Raw genomic sequence first — 16,406 nt, 5'->3', positions numbered from 1 at the left:
CCAAACTAATGGGTTTTCTGTAAGGCAGAGAGTCCAGTTTGCAATGAAGAACCTCTTCTCTTCATTGCCCTGAGGGGTTTAGGTGGGCTCAGATATTCCAAGTCTTGCTTAACTTTGTTTCATTCTTTAATCCATGGGGTTGGGTTTTTTTTTTCCCACTTGTGAAACCAAGCTTGACATTTTTTGCAAGAGGAAAAAAAATATTTCCCCTTGGGGGGTGGCACACTCTGCTTTCACTCCTAGCTTTGGGTTGCATTTTTATGGGTAAATAAGAAAACCACCAAGAATGATGCTGCTCACAGCAGGGAGGATGAAACCTGATGATCTTTAAGGTCCCTTCCAACCTCAACCTTCTATGATTCTATGCTCAGAACTCTGTCATCTTCATTATTATGAGGTGTAAAATTTTATAAGAAGCACTGAGAACATTCTCCTCTAAAGCTCCTCAGGGAACAACAAGCAGCACTGACACTGAGTTGTATTTTATACATTTTGTTGTAACTTCTGGGTGAGTTCCTGGAACCCCTGCACAGAAGGTGCTGCAAGGCTGCCCAATGAAGCTGTAAAACAATTTGCTCCTGCAATTCTGATGCCACCTTCTCACACACACACACCCACCACCTGCAAATCCACACCCAAGTCCTTTTTAAAGAGGCTCGATATTCATCTCTTCAACACTCCTCAGGTGCTTAATATTCCCATTTTGTGTATCTCATTTAACCTGCAGCTCCTATGAAATCCACCCTTCCCATCCTCCAGTTTCACAGAAGTTCCAGGGGCTCTTCCATGGCTTTAAGATCTACATTCAGCTGATCTAAATTTGGAAATTCTAAATTTCCAAGTCCCTCTCTCCAGCACAGGGGCAGCATTATGTGTTCTCACAAAGAAGAAGTAGAACACAGAATGATTCAAGCTACAACAAGCCTGCCAGTGACCAACACTGCACTGTTAGATGACATTTTATTTATTGAGATGTATTTTAAGCTCCTTTTCCTGAAAATAAGCATTGTGCCACTTGACCCTCCAACCCTACAGAACTCCTGCTTCTCACAGGAGCAAACCACTTTGCCTGAAGGACACCATCAGAACCAGCCTTTCATCTATCTAGACACTGACTGCTGCATTAGTTTTTATTGCTGTTTCAAAACCTTCTTTGTAGAAATTCCTCACCATTGTCTGAGCAATTAATAACCAGCCTCTGCAGCAGATGGAAATCACACAGAAACCACGTTCATGCCAACAAACTCTCCCCAAGTATAACATAATCCTCCTTCTTTCCCCACCCATGAGGAGTGTTGCATTAAGCCATTAGTCTTCTCCACCTGACCTGTTAAGAAATCTTTTTACATTCCTTGTAAAAGAACCCACCCTGGGAAGCAACAAATTATTCTGTTTCCGAGCAGCTCAGTTGAGCATCCATTACCTACCCTGTAGGGACTGTGCTCCTAAAGGTGGAGAGATTTCCATAAACACCACATTTCCACCTCTTCAGGAATTCAGGAGAATGGAACCATGGGTTGGACATGGATTGCAAAGTCAGATCATTCCTTCCATTAACAAGTCAAAACGAGTAGGTGCTGGGAAGGGGAAAACTACAGCATTTTCCTCTTCCAGTTGCCCCATCACCCTTCACTGCTTTAACACCACCCAAACATTTTTATCATTCCAGCTGCTTTTTTTTTTGGCTGAAAATGTTCCTCCCCGATTTGAAAACAAAGTAATTTATTCTGGGCTGGAGCCACCTCTTTGTCCAATGAAACTCCACTTCACTGGGTCATTTTCAAAGCCTTGGGAACCTCAGGCTGCAGTTTCTAAGACCCCCCCACAAAGGCCTGATCAATTTGTTCTCCTTTCAAGTATCTTTGGGAATCTTTCCCAACATCTAAATCCAATGGAAGAGGCTGAAGACTACAATGCTTCACCTTGGGTGTAAAAACTCTGTCTTCATCCCTAAACAAGCTTTGCTACAGTTTGTTTTTTTTAAAACCAATTATCCTTTTCATTAAATTCCCTCCTTAGACCATGTATTTTAAATATCTCACTGCTTAACCTGCCACAACTCTGGCAGCAAAAAGAGCATTTAAGTACAGGACACGTGAGCACAACAGAATTGAACAAATGGAAGCAATTACCAAGAGCTGATGATTAATTACTCTCCCCTACCTCATAGATCCACTGGAGAGACCTTCAGAGAATTAATTTTTTATGCTTAATTAAACCTGCACTTGGTGTTTAACACACCTTTCACTTCCTAGTCTTTAGGCTGAACTAAAATGAAGACCCAAATGGCCCCAGAAGCCATTTCTGCTGACACACCAAGGTTATTTTAACAGTCTTACCTGTTCCAGAGAGTGAGATGAGGACCCAAAGCTTTGAGCTTTAACAGTTCCATTCTCACATCAGCCAAAAGCTGCTTTGAGCTGTGCATTAATTTCATATTTACTTCCTTTAAGTGAAAAGTAGGAGAAACAGCAAGACTGGAGCCTTCAAACACTGGTGCTGCAGTTCCCAGAGAGGCTGGATGTCCTCCTTCCCTCCTGCTGCCTGACTGCCACCCTGTGGCTGTTCCACAAGGTTCAGGTTCTGTGTTTTGACTGTGGAGCCAAAGGGCTTCCACTGAATGGCAAATTTGGGGCAGCTGGTGGTGTCCCAGGAAGGTCTATCCCAGTGGGCCTGGTTTGAGCTAGGACAGAACCAAAGTTCAGAGAATGTGAAAGAGGTCTTGGACTTGTATGTGAATATTATTGTAAAATTGTGGCATTAGAAGCCTCAAGAGTGATCTGCCCCTGTGGACTATGAACAGCCCAGAGCAACCACAGAAACTGAAGTTGTCACACAGCTTAGTCCTCTTCCTGAGCTCTCATACACCTAGAGAACTTCCAGCAAACTCAACACACACAGATCTGCTTGTGTTGATTCAGGTCCCCTTTTGGTCTTACCCTTTAGGACTCTGAATCAGTTCATCATGTTATTTTTCCTGGTTAATCAGGCAACTGCTTCATTGTCTTGTGGATGTTTCCTCCTTACTGTGGCAAACACAAGAGTCTCACAAAACTCTTAGGCACCAAGATGGAACTTGGACACACCATTCTCTTCAAAAGTCCTAGATCATCCTAGCCCTTAAGTTTTTTACCCATTTTCAAAATTAAACATCCAGATAATTAACTTTCCAACTCTGGACATTCAGAAAGAAAAACCCACTTGCTGGGTACCACCAAGTTCTTCAACATTGCTGAACCCTTATGGCCCACTTGACCTACAAGCAGCATTTCTTCCTTTGCCACAGTCCACCCAGGAAGCACTTTCAAAGCCTCAGGAGCTGAGCTGCAGTCCAGCTGTTTTCCTTCAAAACATGTTGGAAGTATTTGCATTTTTATATCATCTTCATGACTAGAGCACCAGTATCCAGCAACTGGAGCATCTTGGGCTTCCCTCTTTTGTCAGAGATGACTGAAAGCTGGTCCTGACAAAAGGGGCAGACCTTCCTTGCCTCTTCAACCATCCTACTTGCATGTCCGGATTCAAACCTCACGGGGCCACAGAAAGAGAAGAGGAGCAAATTTTATTCTCCAACCTGGCAATTACAGCTAGAATGTGAGATGGATGCTTGCTACCTGGACAGTCTGGGTGGTTTTATCCCATGGACAGTTGTGGAGCTTGAGTGAGGGAGATGGGAGGCCTCTTTTGAAGACTTGTCTTCAGGGTTTTCTCTTGCCTAGCTTAGGCAGCTCCCCACTTGTCCTGCTTTTTCCTTATGTACAAAGAGCCTATCCTGGGGGATTGAAGCTCCTGCTAACTGGCTCTCTTTGTGGTTAGGATCAACACTCCAAGGTCAAGGGGAACTCTTGGCAGTGCCAATGAAGTTTCACCTGCAAGGTGATACCACGTTAAATGCAGTTCCTTACATAGCTACTCTTGACTCCATGAAACACCCACCCCTTCCTCCAGAGAAAGCCATGCAACTTTCAGAAGTCAGAAGTAGTTCAGTTTTCCCTTGCCTCCTCATTCTGGAGGAAGAACTGCTGGAGGGTTTTGTTTTGGTGGGACTTGTTTAGGTTTAGTTGTTTCTACTCACACAAGCTGATTTCCTTCCTCCAAACTACAAATGCTGAGTCAGATCTCTCTGCAGCTGTGGACAGGCATTTGTTCCACCTCTCACAGACTCCTGAGCAGACATATTTTACTCTGGTGACAGCAATAATAGGTAAGATAAGGAATTTTATTATTAGACTTCCCTCCATCAACAGTTCTAATAATAAAAGGGGACAGAAATGGAGCAGGCAAAAACAAGGTAAAAGAGTAACTAAGGCCCATTTCCTTTATGGTCTTTATCAACAGTTACCAATGATTTAATGATTATTTTATTATTTCCATTACAATTCTATTCTGTGCTTAACAACACTCTTGGCCTAGGAAGATGTATTTCTTCCATTCCCTCACAAACCACCCTCTTTTTGGATATTAATTAAGAAAAAAGCACCATTTGTTCCTCAAAAATCAACCCATCCCTTCTGGAGACATGTAAGCCACCTGCCACTGAGGTGACAGGGTGATGGAGCTGTCTTCATTAGTGCTAATCATCTTGATTTGGCATCTGTAATATTGGGGTAGTAATTGAAAAGACACCAGAAAATGCAGTAAGGCTAGTGCACATTCCAAGAAATCCAGCATGTGTCCTCCTAAGGTGTGTTTTGGAGGAACATCACCCAATAAAAAATGACCAGGGCTCCATGGGCCAGAAGTCACGAGTTCTCTCCACTTAACTGATCACTCAAAAAAGAGTGAAGCTTCAGGTGACCACAGACCAACTACCCTTTTGCTTCCTCAGTCACCCTTGGAGGGATCCCCACTATGGATGTGCCACTTTTCCATCTCTTCTGACTTCCAGGACTGGGTCCAATGACACTCAGAAGTATGGCACTATGGCAACCACTTGCAGAGACCCCATGGGAGGTCCCCAATGGGCAAACAGCCCAGAGGCCTTCACCACAGAAGAGACGTGGAGGGCAGCATTCCCAGAATCTGGCATGCTGAGCTCTCACATCTACCTACCTGGAGAATAAGCTGCACTTCCCAAAGATCTAATTAGATCTTTTTCCTACAGACCTGCTGCCTGCACCTCCTCCACCTCACCCACCTACATACAAACTGCTTTGGGCTCTCAGGTGCTCCCCACTGTCCCTTGGTTTGGACACTTCTATTGCCATTGTTATTGACATACAGGTGTTTGAAAATACTGCACCCACACAATTCCTTCTTGCTTCCCCAATGTTCTTTGTGGTGTCCCAACCTTCTTGCCACATCCATGAGAGCCACCTCACCAAGATCTGTGTCAGAGAAGAGATGTCCCTCCTGCATACTCAGCAAATGATTATCAGCAGACAGAATGGAACCTGCTCCTGGTCCCAATGCTTCCTCCTGCTTGGTGGAACATAACCTCCTCCATTCAGCTTTCCCCCATAACTCAGCATCAGAGAAGAGGAATGAAAGAAACACAAGAAGAATTAAGAACACAGCTTTTTAAAAAAAAATAATAATAATCGTATTAATCACTTTCATCAGTGGAATTAAGTGGTGGCACCTCCCCACCTCTGGCTTAGCCAGCTCTCTCTCCTTTCTGCAGTATCTTCCTGGTGATCACCACAGGAGGCAACAAGGGTGGGGAATTCCTCTGGAAGGATCCACTGCTTCTTATTTATGCAGATAAGCATCAAGCCAGAGCTCCCCTGAGTCTTTCAACGAGCTGCCAAGAGAGAACCACATTTTTTCCTTAGAAACAAGGGGGTGAAATACAGATCAGAGCCTTGTGGGAGGAATTCCCATCTATAGATTAAGCAAAAGAGACCAGAGCATCATGGAATGGCTTAGGTTGGAAGGGACCTTTAAAGGCCCTCTAGTTCAACCCCCTTGCAATGAGCAGGGTCATCTTCAACTACATCAGCTTGCTCAGAGATTTTGAGAGGGAAGGCAATACAGATTACAGCTCCTTGGAAAGATGAAGAAGAACCAAACCACTGGGGCTACATCAGACAAAGGCTGGAAGGGCAAAGGAAACAACTCAATTAGAAGGAAAACAAAAGGAGCAAGCGTGGCAAAGGGAGCCACCTCTTTTTAACGGAGTAAGAAATATCTGGGGGCAAGGAAGGGAAGAAAGGAAGAAAAAAGAAAGAATGAGTGACAGTTCAAGTTCTTCGTGAAAACATCTCTTTTTCTGGAGCACTGTCAGAGACAGGGGCACCAGACTTGGCATCCTTTGGGCCTCTGACTCCTCAGAGCTGAGGAAGGGAGCTCCCCATTGGGTTTCTCCTACTGCCACCTTCTGCCTGCTGCTCCTGAAACCAGCACCACAGCTGAACAGTTTTCCAGCCCCTTTCACAATCACCTATGCCACCTAACAGCTCTCCACAGAACTTCTGTGAGCTAGGCTGGCTTCCTCTCCCCTTTCCCAAATCCCTTGTTCACTCCAGAATTCTGGAAAACCCTTCACCTGGGTCTGATACTTACTGCACAATGTCTGCAAAAGCTGTGAGCAGAGGCTTGCACTGGTACTCGATGCCGTGTTTGGCACACAGGGACTTCACCAGAGGAGCCACCTTCCAGTAGTTGTGTCTTGGCATTGTGGGGAAGAGGCTGTGGGAAAGGAAAGTGGTGACTCAATGGCATTCAGCATCACCCCAGAGGATTCCTGACCCTCCTCTGTGCCTAAGCCTGGGAGTGCCTCAAGCTCCCCTTGTGCCCGTGGCCATCAGTGCTCTGGAGTGGTTCCTCTCGTGTCCCTTGAGTCAGCATTGGTACCAGCCAGGAGGCTGGTAATTCTCACTCCTATGCCTTGCTACTCAGCTCTGAAGTAGTGTTGGTGCTCACCCCCAGGCTCAAAAAAACTTCTCAAGAGGTCCCACTCCATCCCCAGAGAAAGAGCACGATATTTACATTGTATTTTGTTCTTGTACCAACTTGTAAGACAGGGAGGGACCTTGTAGGCTCTTCAGACCTAGTGTAACCAGCACTCCTTGAACTCCCCTTACATCCCTGACCCCATGCTTCAACTCACTGGTGCTCGATTTGGAAGTTCAGATGCCCACTAAACCAGTCATTGAACAGAGACTGATGAACATTGCAGGTTGCCTGGAGCTGAGAGAAAGAGCAGAAACATTTAAGTGTTGTTTTAGGAATGTCCTTTCTCTTACACGTGTCAAACACAACAGTAAGCAGGTACAAGTTCCTTATCACCACGTGCCTTCTGGGTGAATACAGTAACCCCAAGAGTTCAACACAAGATGGCCATGCTGTGATACAAGATTGTTAGGGACAAAATTTAGGAGAACAGACTTGACTTTCCCAGTGAGATAAGTCATTAATAGCCATGACCTTCCCCTCTCTCACTTAAAAGACTGTGTAATGGCTTCAGAACTCAAATAAGACAGAGCACTTGAGAGGTCTGCATCCTTCAAGCACAGAAACCTCTTCATCTGAAGAGCACTGCAGCCCCTCTAGTTGTTTTTCTTGAGGCATCTGTGCTCAGTGTGTGCAGCCTCCATCCCACCTCTGCACCTTCTTTGCACTAATCACATCACACAGGACAAGCTGCTTATGTTCTCCTCTCTCATTTCCCATCACCTCTGAGATCAGCTCTCTTGGGCAATGTGTACCCAGATCTGTCATTTCAAAGGTCTGTAGAAATGTCTTACCTGGGTAGAGAACCAGTCCACATTCTTATCATAATCAATGTGCATCGGGATGTGATTCATTTGTGTAACCCAGACAAACCAGTTACTCTCTATAAACCTGTGCAGAAAGACACACAAAACCATCACTGATCTCACACCTGTGCCATCACAAGTCAGTAAAAACACTTGGACACACACATGCACCCCAGTCCTTCCTTGACAAAACGACCCCCAGGAACCCCAAACACCTGATCAGCAGATCAGATCTACACACACCTTCTAAAGACAAGCACCTGACAGACAACAACCTGCCCTGCTGAGACAGAAGAGCAGGAGCTGATGAGGAAGATAGGCAGGAGGCTGAAGAAAAGCTGACACAAAGGACTGACAGATGGAGAAAATCAGGAGCTGAATGATACCTGACTAACAGATGAAGCCCCAGGATGCCCTTCACCCCCAGTAAAGGCAAGTAGGTGAGAAAGAATCGGATGTAGAAGGTCAGCATCCAGGCCAGGTCCTGCAGCACAGGGAACAGATACAACTTCATTAAGATGAAGAATTATTGGCTTCTGAATTTACCATCCACTCTCTGTGGCACTCCCCTTAAAACCTCCCAGAATTTTTTCTACTGATAGATTTTTTTTCCTCCCTGGCTCCATCACAATGCAATCTGACGCACAGCCACTTCCCAGACATTCCTGTGCTTGGGAATTATTCTGAGCTTAGGAGCCCAGCACAGGGCAAACACTAGAGAGGACATGCTCTAAAGCATCATGTTTTCCCCTGGATCTAAAGAGAAAGAAATCAGGGAGAAAGCAAAAAAACCTGGCCACTGAAAAGAATGAAGAGCTCTGGTTTACCTCCATCTCCCTTTTTGTTCCTCTTCACATGTCTTGCAATCCCTTCTTTCCCTTATGCTAATTTTCTCCTGACTGTCCCATCTCCCAGGCAAGAAGAAAACAGCCAAGATGTCTCTAACCCCCACATCTCAGAGAACACCCATCTTTCTTTTGCATTTTTTTCCCCCCAAACTCTCTAGAAACCATATTATTTCTCAAGGTCCTAGATCTTCCCCTTAAATCTTCCTAACAGCTCTGGAAGTCCACATCCCCTATTTCACTTCACACTGACTTGTGAGCACCCAGGTTAAGGCTACCTGAAAGCTTCTTGATTTTTCAGACATCATTTTGCAAAGTGGAGGTGCACTGGATCCTCCTCCAAACCCCTCTGACTTCTGCTTCTTTTCCCTTTTTCCTGTGCCTCTTAAGTTTTTATTGTATTGGTTTGGGAAAACCAAAATAAAAAGTGTCCAGAATGACCACTTCTACCTAAAACCAGACTCTCATGCTACCTGAAGGACAAATTCTGTATGAAAAGCAGCTCTGAAGAAAAAGGAATGCTTCCACACATTCACACACCTTGGATTGAGGCAGAACATCAGACATTATTTCCCAGATCATGGACCCACCCCCCTTGCCACAGAGACACACAGCTCAGAGCTCCTGATTTTTTGCACTGAAAAAGAAGGAAAAGTCCCCCCTGGCAAAGTGGAGCTGACTCACCACCCACTGTTTCCTCTGCACCACAAAGTAGAATATGTACCACTGGAAGTAAAGAGGCACCAGAGCTGGGGGACCAACTAGAGTGGAGAAATAAGATTGCAGAGACATTAACTGTGCCCCTTCATCCCAGGGAGATGAGCTGGAAAAGGAAGGGGAGGAGTGAATGTTGTCCACACCACTGCAACAGGATAAGGCTACTCACTGATGAAGAAGTACTTGTGCTGGTGGTTGTAAGGCATGAATTTCTTCTTCTGCACACCAAGCTGTTAAAATAAACATATTACTCAGGCTGTGGAGACAGCTAAAGACACCTGTGCACACCCTCCTGCCTGTTCTTTCAGAGAAGATTACTTAGATACCTCCTAACCTTTGAAAGAGATGTCCTATCAAACCATGCCATGGGCTTCATCATCCCCTGGAGCTTCAGTCTACGAGGGCCATGGGAAGTTCTCCTCCCTGCCTTGGATGCGCAAGAGGCTGGGTAGTCCCTTGCACCACCACCAGCAAGGTGCACTGGAAGCTCTTTCCCTGCAGAGGGCACAGCTGCCTTAACAAAACTGAAACCCAACTCTGAACAGTCTCCTGCCAACACAGCTTCCAAAGCAAGGAAAAACCTACCAAACTATCAACGCAGGTGCCTGTGTGTTCAACTCCCACCTACTTGCAATTAGTTTCCAAGACAGATCAATGAAATTAAACTGTGTCCACAGGAACTACGGTGAAGGAATTATTCACTGAGACTGCTAATTTTTCAGCTTTCACTGCACAAACACAACTGACTGCATCACTGACTTCCTTGAGGAATTCCATTCTATCCCTGAACCTGTCCAAACCAATTCCAAACAGAAGCCCTCCCTCAATGTCAATGCAAATCAGAGCAGGTGATGCTATGAACTTATGTAACTATTTTTTGAAGGGACCAGGAAATGCTAAAGCCATTCAATTAATTGCAGAGATACCAGAAATTATGCTGGAGTCCAGATGGGACCTGGTCTGACACCCACTGTCAGACTGAGGCCACCAAAATAGATTGTTTGATCAGGAATTGTGAGAGTTTCAGACAGTCTTTGCTTGTCACATGCTGCTTCACTTCCCCAAACACCACAATTAGTCAAAGCTGATCTTGGTAAAGAGAACTTACAACTTTATCTTCATACAACTGCAAGTCTCTCATCAGAGAAATCATGAACTTGTCACAAATGTTGCATTCTCATCTTAAAACACAGCAAGAATAACTTCCATTGCAGTTTTAAGCAAATTCTACAAAGTACTGAAATACTGCTATGACATATTAGGGTCTAGTAGAAGGAGGTAAAGTAGCACTAGACAAACTAGCAGGTCAACTCAAACCATCTTCTGGGTGTACTTCTCATTTTACAGAAGCAGTTTTGGTGTTTTTCTTTAAACCCCCAGAATAAATTTGGGAAATTTCAACCCACAGCAAGACTGCATGAGGGCAAACCCCACAAAGAATGGTTGCAACATGAAGCAGAAGGAAGCTAGGGATGCATCAGGAGCTTTTCTCTTCTTGTTTTTCAAAGGCCAAGCTGCTCCTCCTCTAAATTCGTTAATTATGGAGACAGCTCATTGGCCAAACTAACTGGTCACTGGTCTCCCAGCTCTCTGCTGCTTGTCAAATTTGAACCCTAACGACCTAAAGGTCTCACCTCTACAGAGAGTGGTTTTCCCAAAGCAAAAAACAAGGGGTGCATGTTAACGTCGGGGTCCTTTCGGAAGCAGTTGGGTTTGGCGTGGTGTTGGAAGTGGAGGTGATTCCACCAGCTGGCTGGTGCTCCCTGCAGGAAGGGATGAGAAGAGAGTGCCATAAAGAAGCTGAACCTTCTGCCCCGAAGTCCTCCCTCCCCAGTAGCTCCTTGCATTCACTTTCTTCTTATAGTAGGATGGGTTTTGACTGCAGAGCACCCTGGGGGAGGCTCTGCAGGCCCTCTCAGCGCTCAGTGCCCACCTTCAGATGGCCGATCACAAACTTGTGCACCCAGTGGTTCCACCTGGATTTGCTGAAGACTGAAAGGTGTCCAAAATCATGCTGGAGCCAGCCAGCCTGGGCCTGGAATGAAAAACAAAGAAAGAAAACCAGTGCTGGGGAAGAAGGGGAGTCGGGAGGCTGGACTGGAAAAGGGCTTTCTCTTCTTGGGGGCTCCAGGAAAGCTGGACAGGGACTTTGTACAAGGGCATGGAGTGATAGGACAAGGGGGAATGGCTTCAAACTGGAAAAGGGGAGATTTATGTTGGACATGAGGAAGAAAATCTTCCCTGTGAGGGTGGTGAGACACTGGCCCAGGTTGCCCAGGGAAGCTGTGGCTGCCCCATCCCTGGCAGTGTTGAAGGGCAGGTTGGATGGGGCTTGGAGCGACCTGGGCTGGTGGGAGGTGTCCCTGCCCATGCAGGGGGGTTGGAACTAGAGGATCTTTAAGGTCCCTTCCAACCCAAACCATTCCATGATTCTGTGATTCTCCCACTCCCACGCTCTCACAACACCCTCCTGGATAGTGAGAGCATTTCCATAACCAGGACCCAGTCCAAAATACTTATTTACCACTGCAGCCCAGACTTTGCCTAATGACATTCAGTCCCAGAGAGCTGTTCTCATGAGGAAGGAAAAAATGGTGGAGGGAAAAAAATAAGAAAAGAAAAAAAGAAGTCATGGAGCTCAGAAACAGCATTTATTCTCTTACAAAACTGCACTGAAATCAGCAACAAAGTCTCCTTTAAGGAGCAGCTTGCTGCTGCCTCCTCTGAGTACTTGTAATTCCAAGGGGATCAGCTGGCCACAGGAGGAATAGCTGGGGCTTTGAGAGCTGCTCTGCCCTCTCATCTAACTTGCTGCAAGTTCCCATGGGAACCTGGTGGCTTGGCCCCTGCACAGTGCCTTGGAGTTCTGGCAGCAGGGACCTCGGCAGCAGAGCATGGCTTTCATTGTGTGAAGAAGGCTGGGAATAAGGAGGGCTTTGATGAACTAAAGGAAGGAGAAGGCAGAGCAAAGCCTGCTCTACCAAAGCAGCACGTGGTGCCACTGCAATTTTAGCCCTTTGGTGGAACCCAGGGAGAAGAAGAATTTTGGGAAGTCCACAAAGATAAGATTCCTCCTATGGCAATGAGCACCTGAGATTCAAAGGGTTGTTTTTTGGTGCTTCTGGGGCTCTTTTTTTTTTTTTTTCCTAACTGCTTACCTGGACAGTGCCTAGAAGCACTGCAGAGAAGAGGAAAGGCACTGTGGATGCTCCAAAATACCAGATGGTGAGCCAAGCTGCAACATCCAACACCAAGATGTGACAGAGATAGAGCATGAAAAAGGTGCAGCTGGGGTTGAACAGCCCCATTTTCTCCACGGTTGCACGGAGCTCACGGAAATCTTCTACCAGCTTTTTCTGTGGGGAGACCCAAGAGCATCTGCTGGTCAGAAAATGCCTCAGGATGCTCAGCTTCCCCTCTCAAGGAGCTACTGTGGCAATGGGGAAAAGCTGAGGGTCACCCAGAGACAAACCTTCAGCAAGACTAATAATGACCTGAAGTGAAGAAGCTTCAGACCAACACAGTGATCCCAGGAAACACTCTCATTTTTATGTACAGGGATTTCTGGCTGTCAGTAAGTGAAGCTAAATAGCACAATTTCAACCCAAATAGCAAGTTTTTAAGGTACTTACATTCTTGCTGGGCTCAAAGCTGGGCTGATCTGGTGCCAGCTCCCCAATCAAGAGTGGGCTCATGTACTTTCTTACAAGCGTCTTGTCAAGATGAAATGCTATGAAAGGATCCTGAAACACAGGTAGAGGAACAGGATGAAGAAAAACAACCATTCAACCAAAATAAGTATGTTTCATGATATATTTAAAAGAAACATGTCTCCTGGACTCAGCAGAAAGCAACCTAACTAATGGAGCTGGCTGAGCCAGATTTTACTGCCATAAATCTTACTGCTTTCTTCACACCATAAATGATCACTTGAAGTTGAAGTCTCTCTATCGTTTTCTATCCAGATGCTGTGAAGTGCAGGTGACCAAGACATATGGGCTCACTTCACTCCCTTCTTACTTCTGAATCTGAAAAATCAACATCCTCAAGATTTATCACCTCAACTGCACACTCCTCTGTCTCTGTTTTGCCTTTGCCTTCCATTTTATTTCTCCTCAGGCCCTATATCCTGCAATGGAAGTCTTGACTAGGGAGAAGGGCAAGATGTTAGCACAAAAAATGGATCAGCTGGCTGAACTGGGAAAAATAATGGGATAAGCAGGACACAGACAGGTGATGGCAGCTTCTGGTGACCCACAACCAACCTCTCAAAAGCTCCACATTGGTCCAAACATGCTTCCTTGGCAATCTCCAATGCCCACCCTGCCATATTTTCCTAGAATTGTCTTACTTTCTTGCTACCTGCCTCCTCCCCAGGTGGCTCCCCCCCGACCTGTTTCTGAAGAGTCCCATGAAAAGGCCTTTTTTTCCCCTCCTCACCATTCCCTGTCGGGGAAATCAGTTGCTTTTCTCATGTAATGTAATGTAATGTCGATCTCCATGGCAACAAGGTGGAAAAAAATAAATCATTAGTGATTGTTATCACTGCAAACTCTATCACTCTATTTGGATGACAAAGCCCCTGAGCACACAAAGCAGTTTGACATCTACTTCCTACTGAAAATCCCCCAATTACAGGGTCCAAATTAGCATATACTTTACAACCCCCCTCAGCCTTAGGATGCTTTTGCTTTTCTGGGACAGTATTTGCCCACTGCACATCAGCTTGGAAGCTTCCTGCACCATGCACTGTTCAGCACTCTTCATTTCCAGCTCATCGTTGCATGCTTTTACAAGAAATCATCCTTTTAAAAGATATCTAGTCAAGAAAGGGGTTAAAAAAAAAAATCCATCTGAAGTTGCCAGCTTGAGGCCAGCCCTGTTGTGCTTCAGATGTAGAATCCTCTCAGCTCAGGCTGATGTGAATAAAGGAGGGAAGGATGGGAGGGGGGAAGTACATTTGCATTTTTCTTATTGGAAGAGGGGAGAAAAAAAAAACTGGGGAGGAGTATGTGGGCAGATCAGAGGAGGATGGTACCACACTTTTCAGACCAATCCCCTCCACGGAGGCTGTAAAACCTGGCAGTGCAATCCTAACTGGAGGGTAAAGGAACCACACTGGTTGCACCTTCTAGAAACCAGAGCACTCCAGTGGCATTCAGCAAACTCAAATCACCTTTAATTTCTGGTATTGAGGGGCCTGATTCTTTAGAAATTCTAGGGCAAAATTACTGGGGGGAAAAGGGGGGAAAGGAATTTATATTTGGCTCAGGTTCCTGAGTGATCAGCAATTCAACTGCACCCAGCAGTGACACAGATGATAACACCCAAAAGAATGCAGCTGGCTGCAGCGTGACCATGGAACTGTGCTGTGCTGGCCACTGCCACCCACTCATTTCTGACCAGACACCCCCAGGGGGGCTTCAAAAAGCACCCCCTGACCTCAGGCAGTACGTGTAAACTCAGGTTTGTTGTCTTTGGCTTTAAGTTATAGGCCAACGATGAAGGGAAGTGCAAGATCTCAAGTTTCACCCTTTCCGCTCTGGGACAAAAAGGGGGCTGAAACAGAGCTCACCAAACACACCCTTGAGGTAGCTTCAGCACCCCTTGAGTCTTAACACTTGAATTTAGAGAAATACACTTTCTTCGGTGAAAGATACAAACAAACAAAGGGAGGAAACACACTGACAAAATCACCCCACACCCCAACTTGAACAGCATTTACTCTGCCTTGCAAAAATCACCGGACATGACAGATTTTAAAGACTGGAACACGACTTCCAGGGATATTTTGCACCAGTGGCACCTCTTAGAAACGCCGTGCTGGCTTTTTGAAGTCAGAGGAGGCTGAAAAGCACCATTTAGCCGTGCACACCCCAGCCAGCCACCCCTCGGCGCGGCAGACAGCAAAAGCGTTCTTGCTGACGGTCCCCGTGCGGAAATGAACGGGTTTCTGCCCCGATTTTATGCCGGGTTGCAGACACCTTATTCGTGCACCTGTTGGTTAACCCCGCACCCCTCAGCATGGGGGGGACCCCTCAGCCCCTGGACCCCTCAGCATGTCGGGGGACCCCTCAGCCCTTGCCCCTCACACCCCTCAGCATGGGGGGGACCCCTCAGTCCTTGCCCCCCAAACCCCTCAGCATGGGGGGGGACCCCTCAGCCCCTGCACCCCTCAGCATGTGGGGGGTGACCCCTCAGCCCCTGCACCCCTCAGCATGGGGGGGTGACCCCTCAGCCCCTGCACCCCTCAGCATGGGGGGGACCCCCTCATCCTCTGCACCCCTCAGCATGTGGGGGGTGACCCCTCAGCCCCTGCACCCCTCAGCATGGGGGGGACCCCCTCATCCTCTGCACCCGTCAGCATGTGGGGGGTGACCCCTCAGCCCCTGCACCCCTCAGCATGGGGGGGTGACCCCTCAGCCCCTGCACCCCTCAGCATGGGGGGGGACCCCTCAGCCCTTGCCCCTCACACCCCTCAGCCCCTCACACCCCTCAGCATGTGGGGGGGACCCCTCAGCCCCTGCACCCCTCAGCATGGGGGGGACCCCTCATCCTCTGCACCCCTCAGCATGGGGGGGGGACCCCTCAGCCCTTGTCCCTCACACCCCTCAGCATGGGGGGGACCCCTCATCCTCTGCACCCCTCAGCATGGGGGGGTGACCCCTCAGCCCCTCACACTCCTCAGCAAGGGGGGGACCCTTCAGCCCCTGTACCCCTCAGCATGGGGTGACCCCCTCAGTACCTGCACCCCACACCCCTCAGCATGTGGGGGGACCCCTCAGCCCCTCACACCCCTCAGCATGTGTGGGGGGGGACCCCTCAGCCCCGGGGCCCACCACCCCCCCCCCCGCCGCTCACCGTGGCGTCCTGCCCGGCGTAGTGGCTGATGACCCTGGAGCCCCCCGGGTGCCTCCGGCAGAAGCGGCTGATGTCGTACACCTTCCTCTCGATCACCAGCCATCGCTCCTGGGCCGGCGACCCCCGCCCGTTCCGCTGCCCGATCTCCTCCCAGGTGAAGCGACGCAGAGCCCGCCCGCCTGCCGGGCCCTCCATGGCTGGGTTCGGCTGGGTTCGGCTGGGTTCGGCTCCGCTCGGCTGGGTTCGGCTCCGCTCGGACCCCCCCCTCACCAGCACCGCCCGC

At 47.6% G+C, this 16,406-nt stretch overlaps 1 protein-coding gene across 1 annotated transcript; it reads right to left on the bottom strand.

Annotated features, from left to right (window-relative positions):
* Window positions 1-4,200: 4,200 nt before the first annotated feature.
* Window positions 4,201-16,388, bottom strand: FADS1 (fatty acid desaturase 1). Its single transcript, XM_051620816.1, has 12 exons — window positions 16,124-16,388; window positions 12,895-13,005; window positions 12,421-12,618; window positions 11,196-11,297; window positions 10,897-11,025; window positions 9,432-9,492; window positions 9,230-9,306; window positions 8,087-8,184; window positions 7,689-7,785; window positions 7,052-7,131; window positions 6,505-6,630; window positions 4,201-5,743 (listed from the first exon to the last, which is right to left on the bottom strand). Exons 1-12 carry the CDS (start codon window positions 16,316-16,318, stop codon window positions 5,692-5,694), a joined length of 1,326 nt encoding a protein of 441 aa, XP_051476776.1. The 5' UTR covers window positions 16,319-16,388; the 3' UTR covers window positions 4,201-5,691.
* Between the last annotated feature and the right edge of the window lie 18 nt (window positions 16,389-16,406).

This window comes from Apus apus, chromosome 5, assembly GCF_020740795.1.
Source record: "Apus apus isolate bApuApu2 chromosome 5, bApuApu2.pri.cur, whole genome shotgun sequence".
Lineage (NCBI taxonomy): Eukaryota > Metazoa > Chordata > Aves > Apodiformes > Apodidae > Apus > Apus apus.
Note: the sequence above shows the minus strand (reverse complement) of the source record. Positions and strands in the feature narration are given on the sequence as shown.

What these genes read in the sequence shown, in the direction of transcription:
- FADS1 (XM_051620816.1), bottom strand. Translation starts at nt 16,318, where the DNA reads ATGGAGGGCCCGGCAGGCGGGCGGGCTCTGCGTCGCTTCACCTGGGAG. An exon ending in GAAAACCACTCTCTGTAGAG is followed by an intron (nt 9,493 to 10,896) that starts GTGAGACCTTTA and finishes TTATTTTAACAG; the next exon opens with CTTGGTGTGCAGAAGAAGAA. An exon ending in GCACAAGTACTTCTTCATCA is followed by an intron (nt 9,307 to 9,431) that starts GTGAGTAGCCTT and finishes TCTCCACTCTAG; the next exon opens with TTGGTCCCCCAGCTCTGGTG.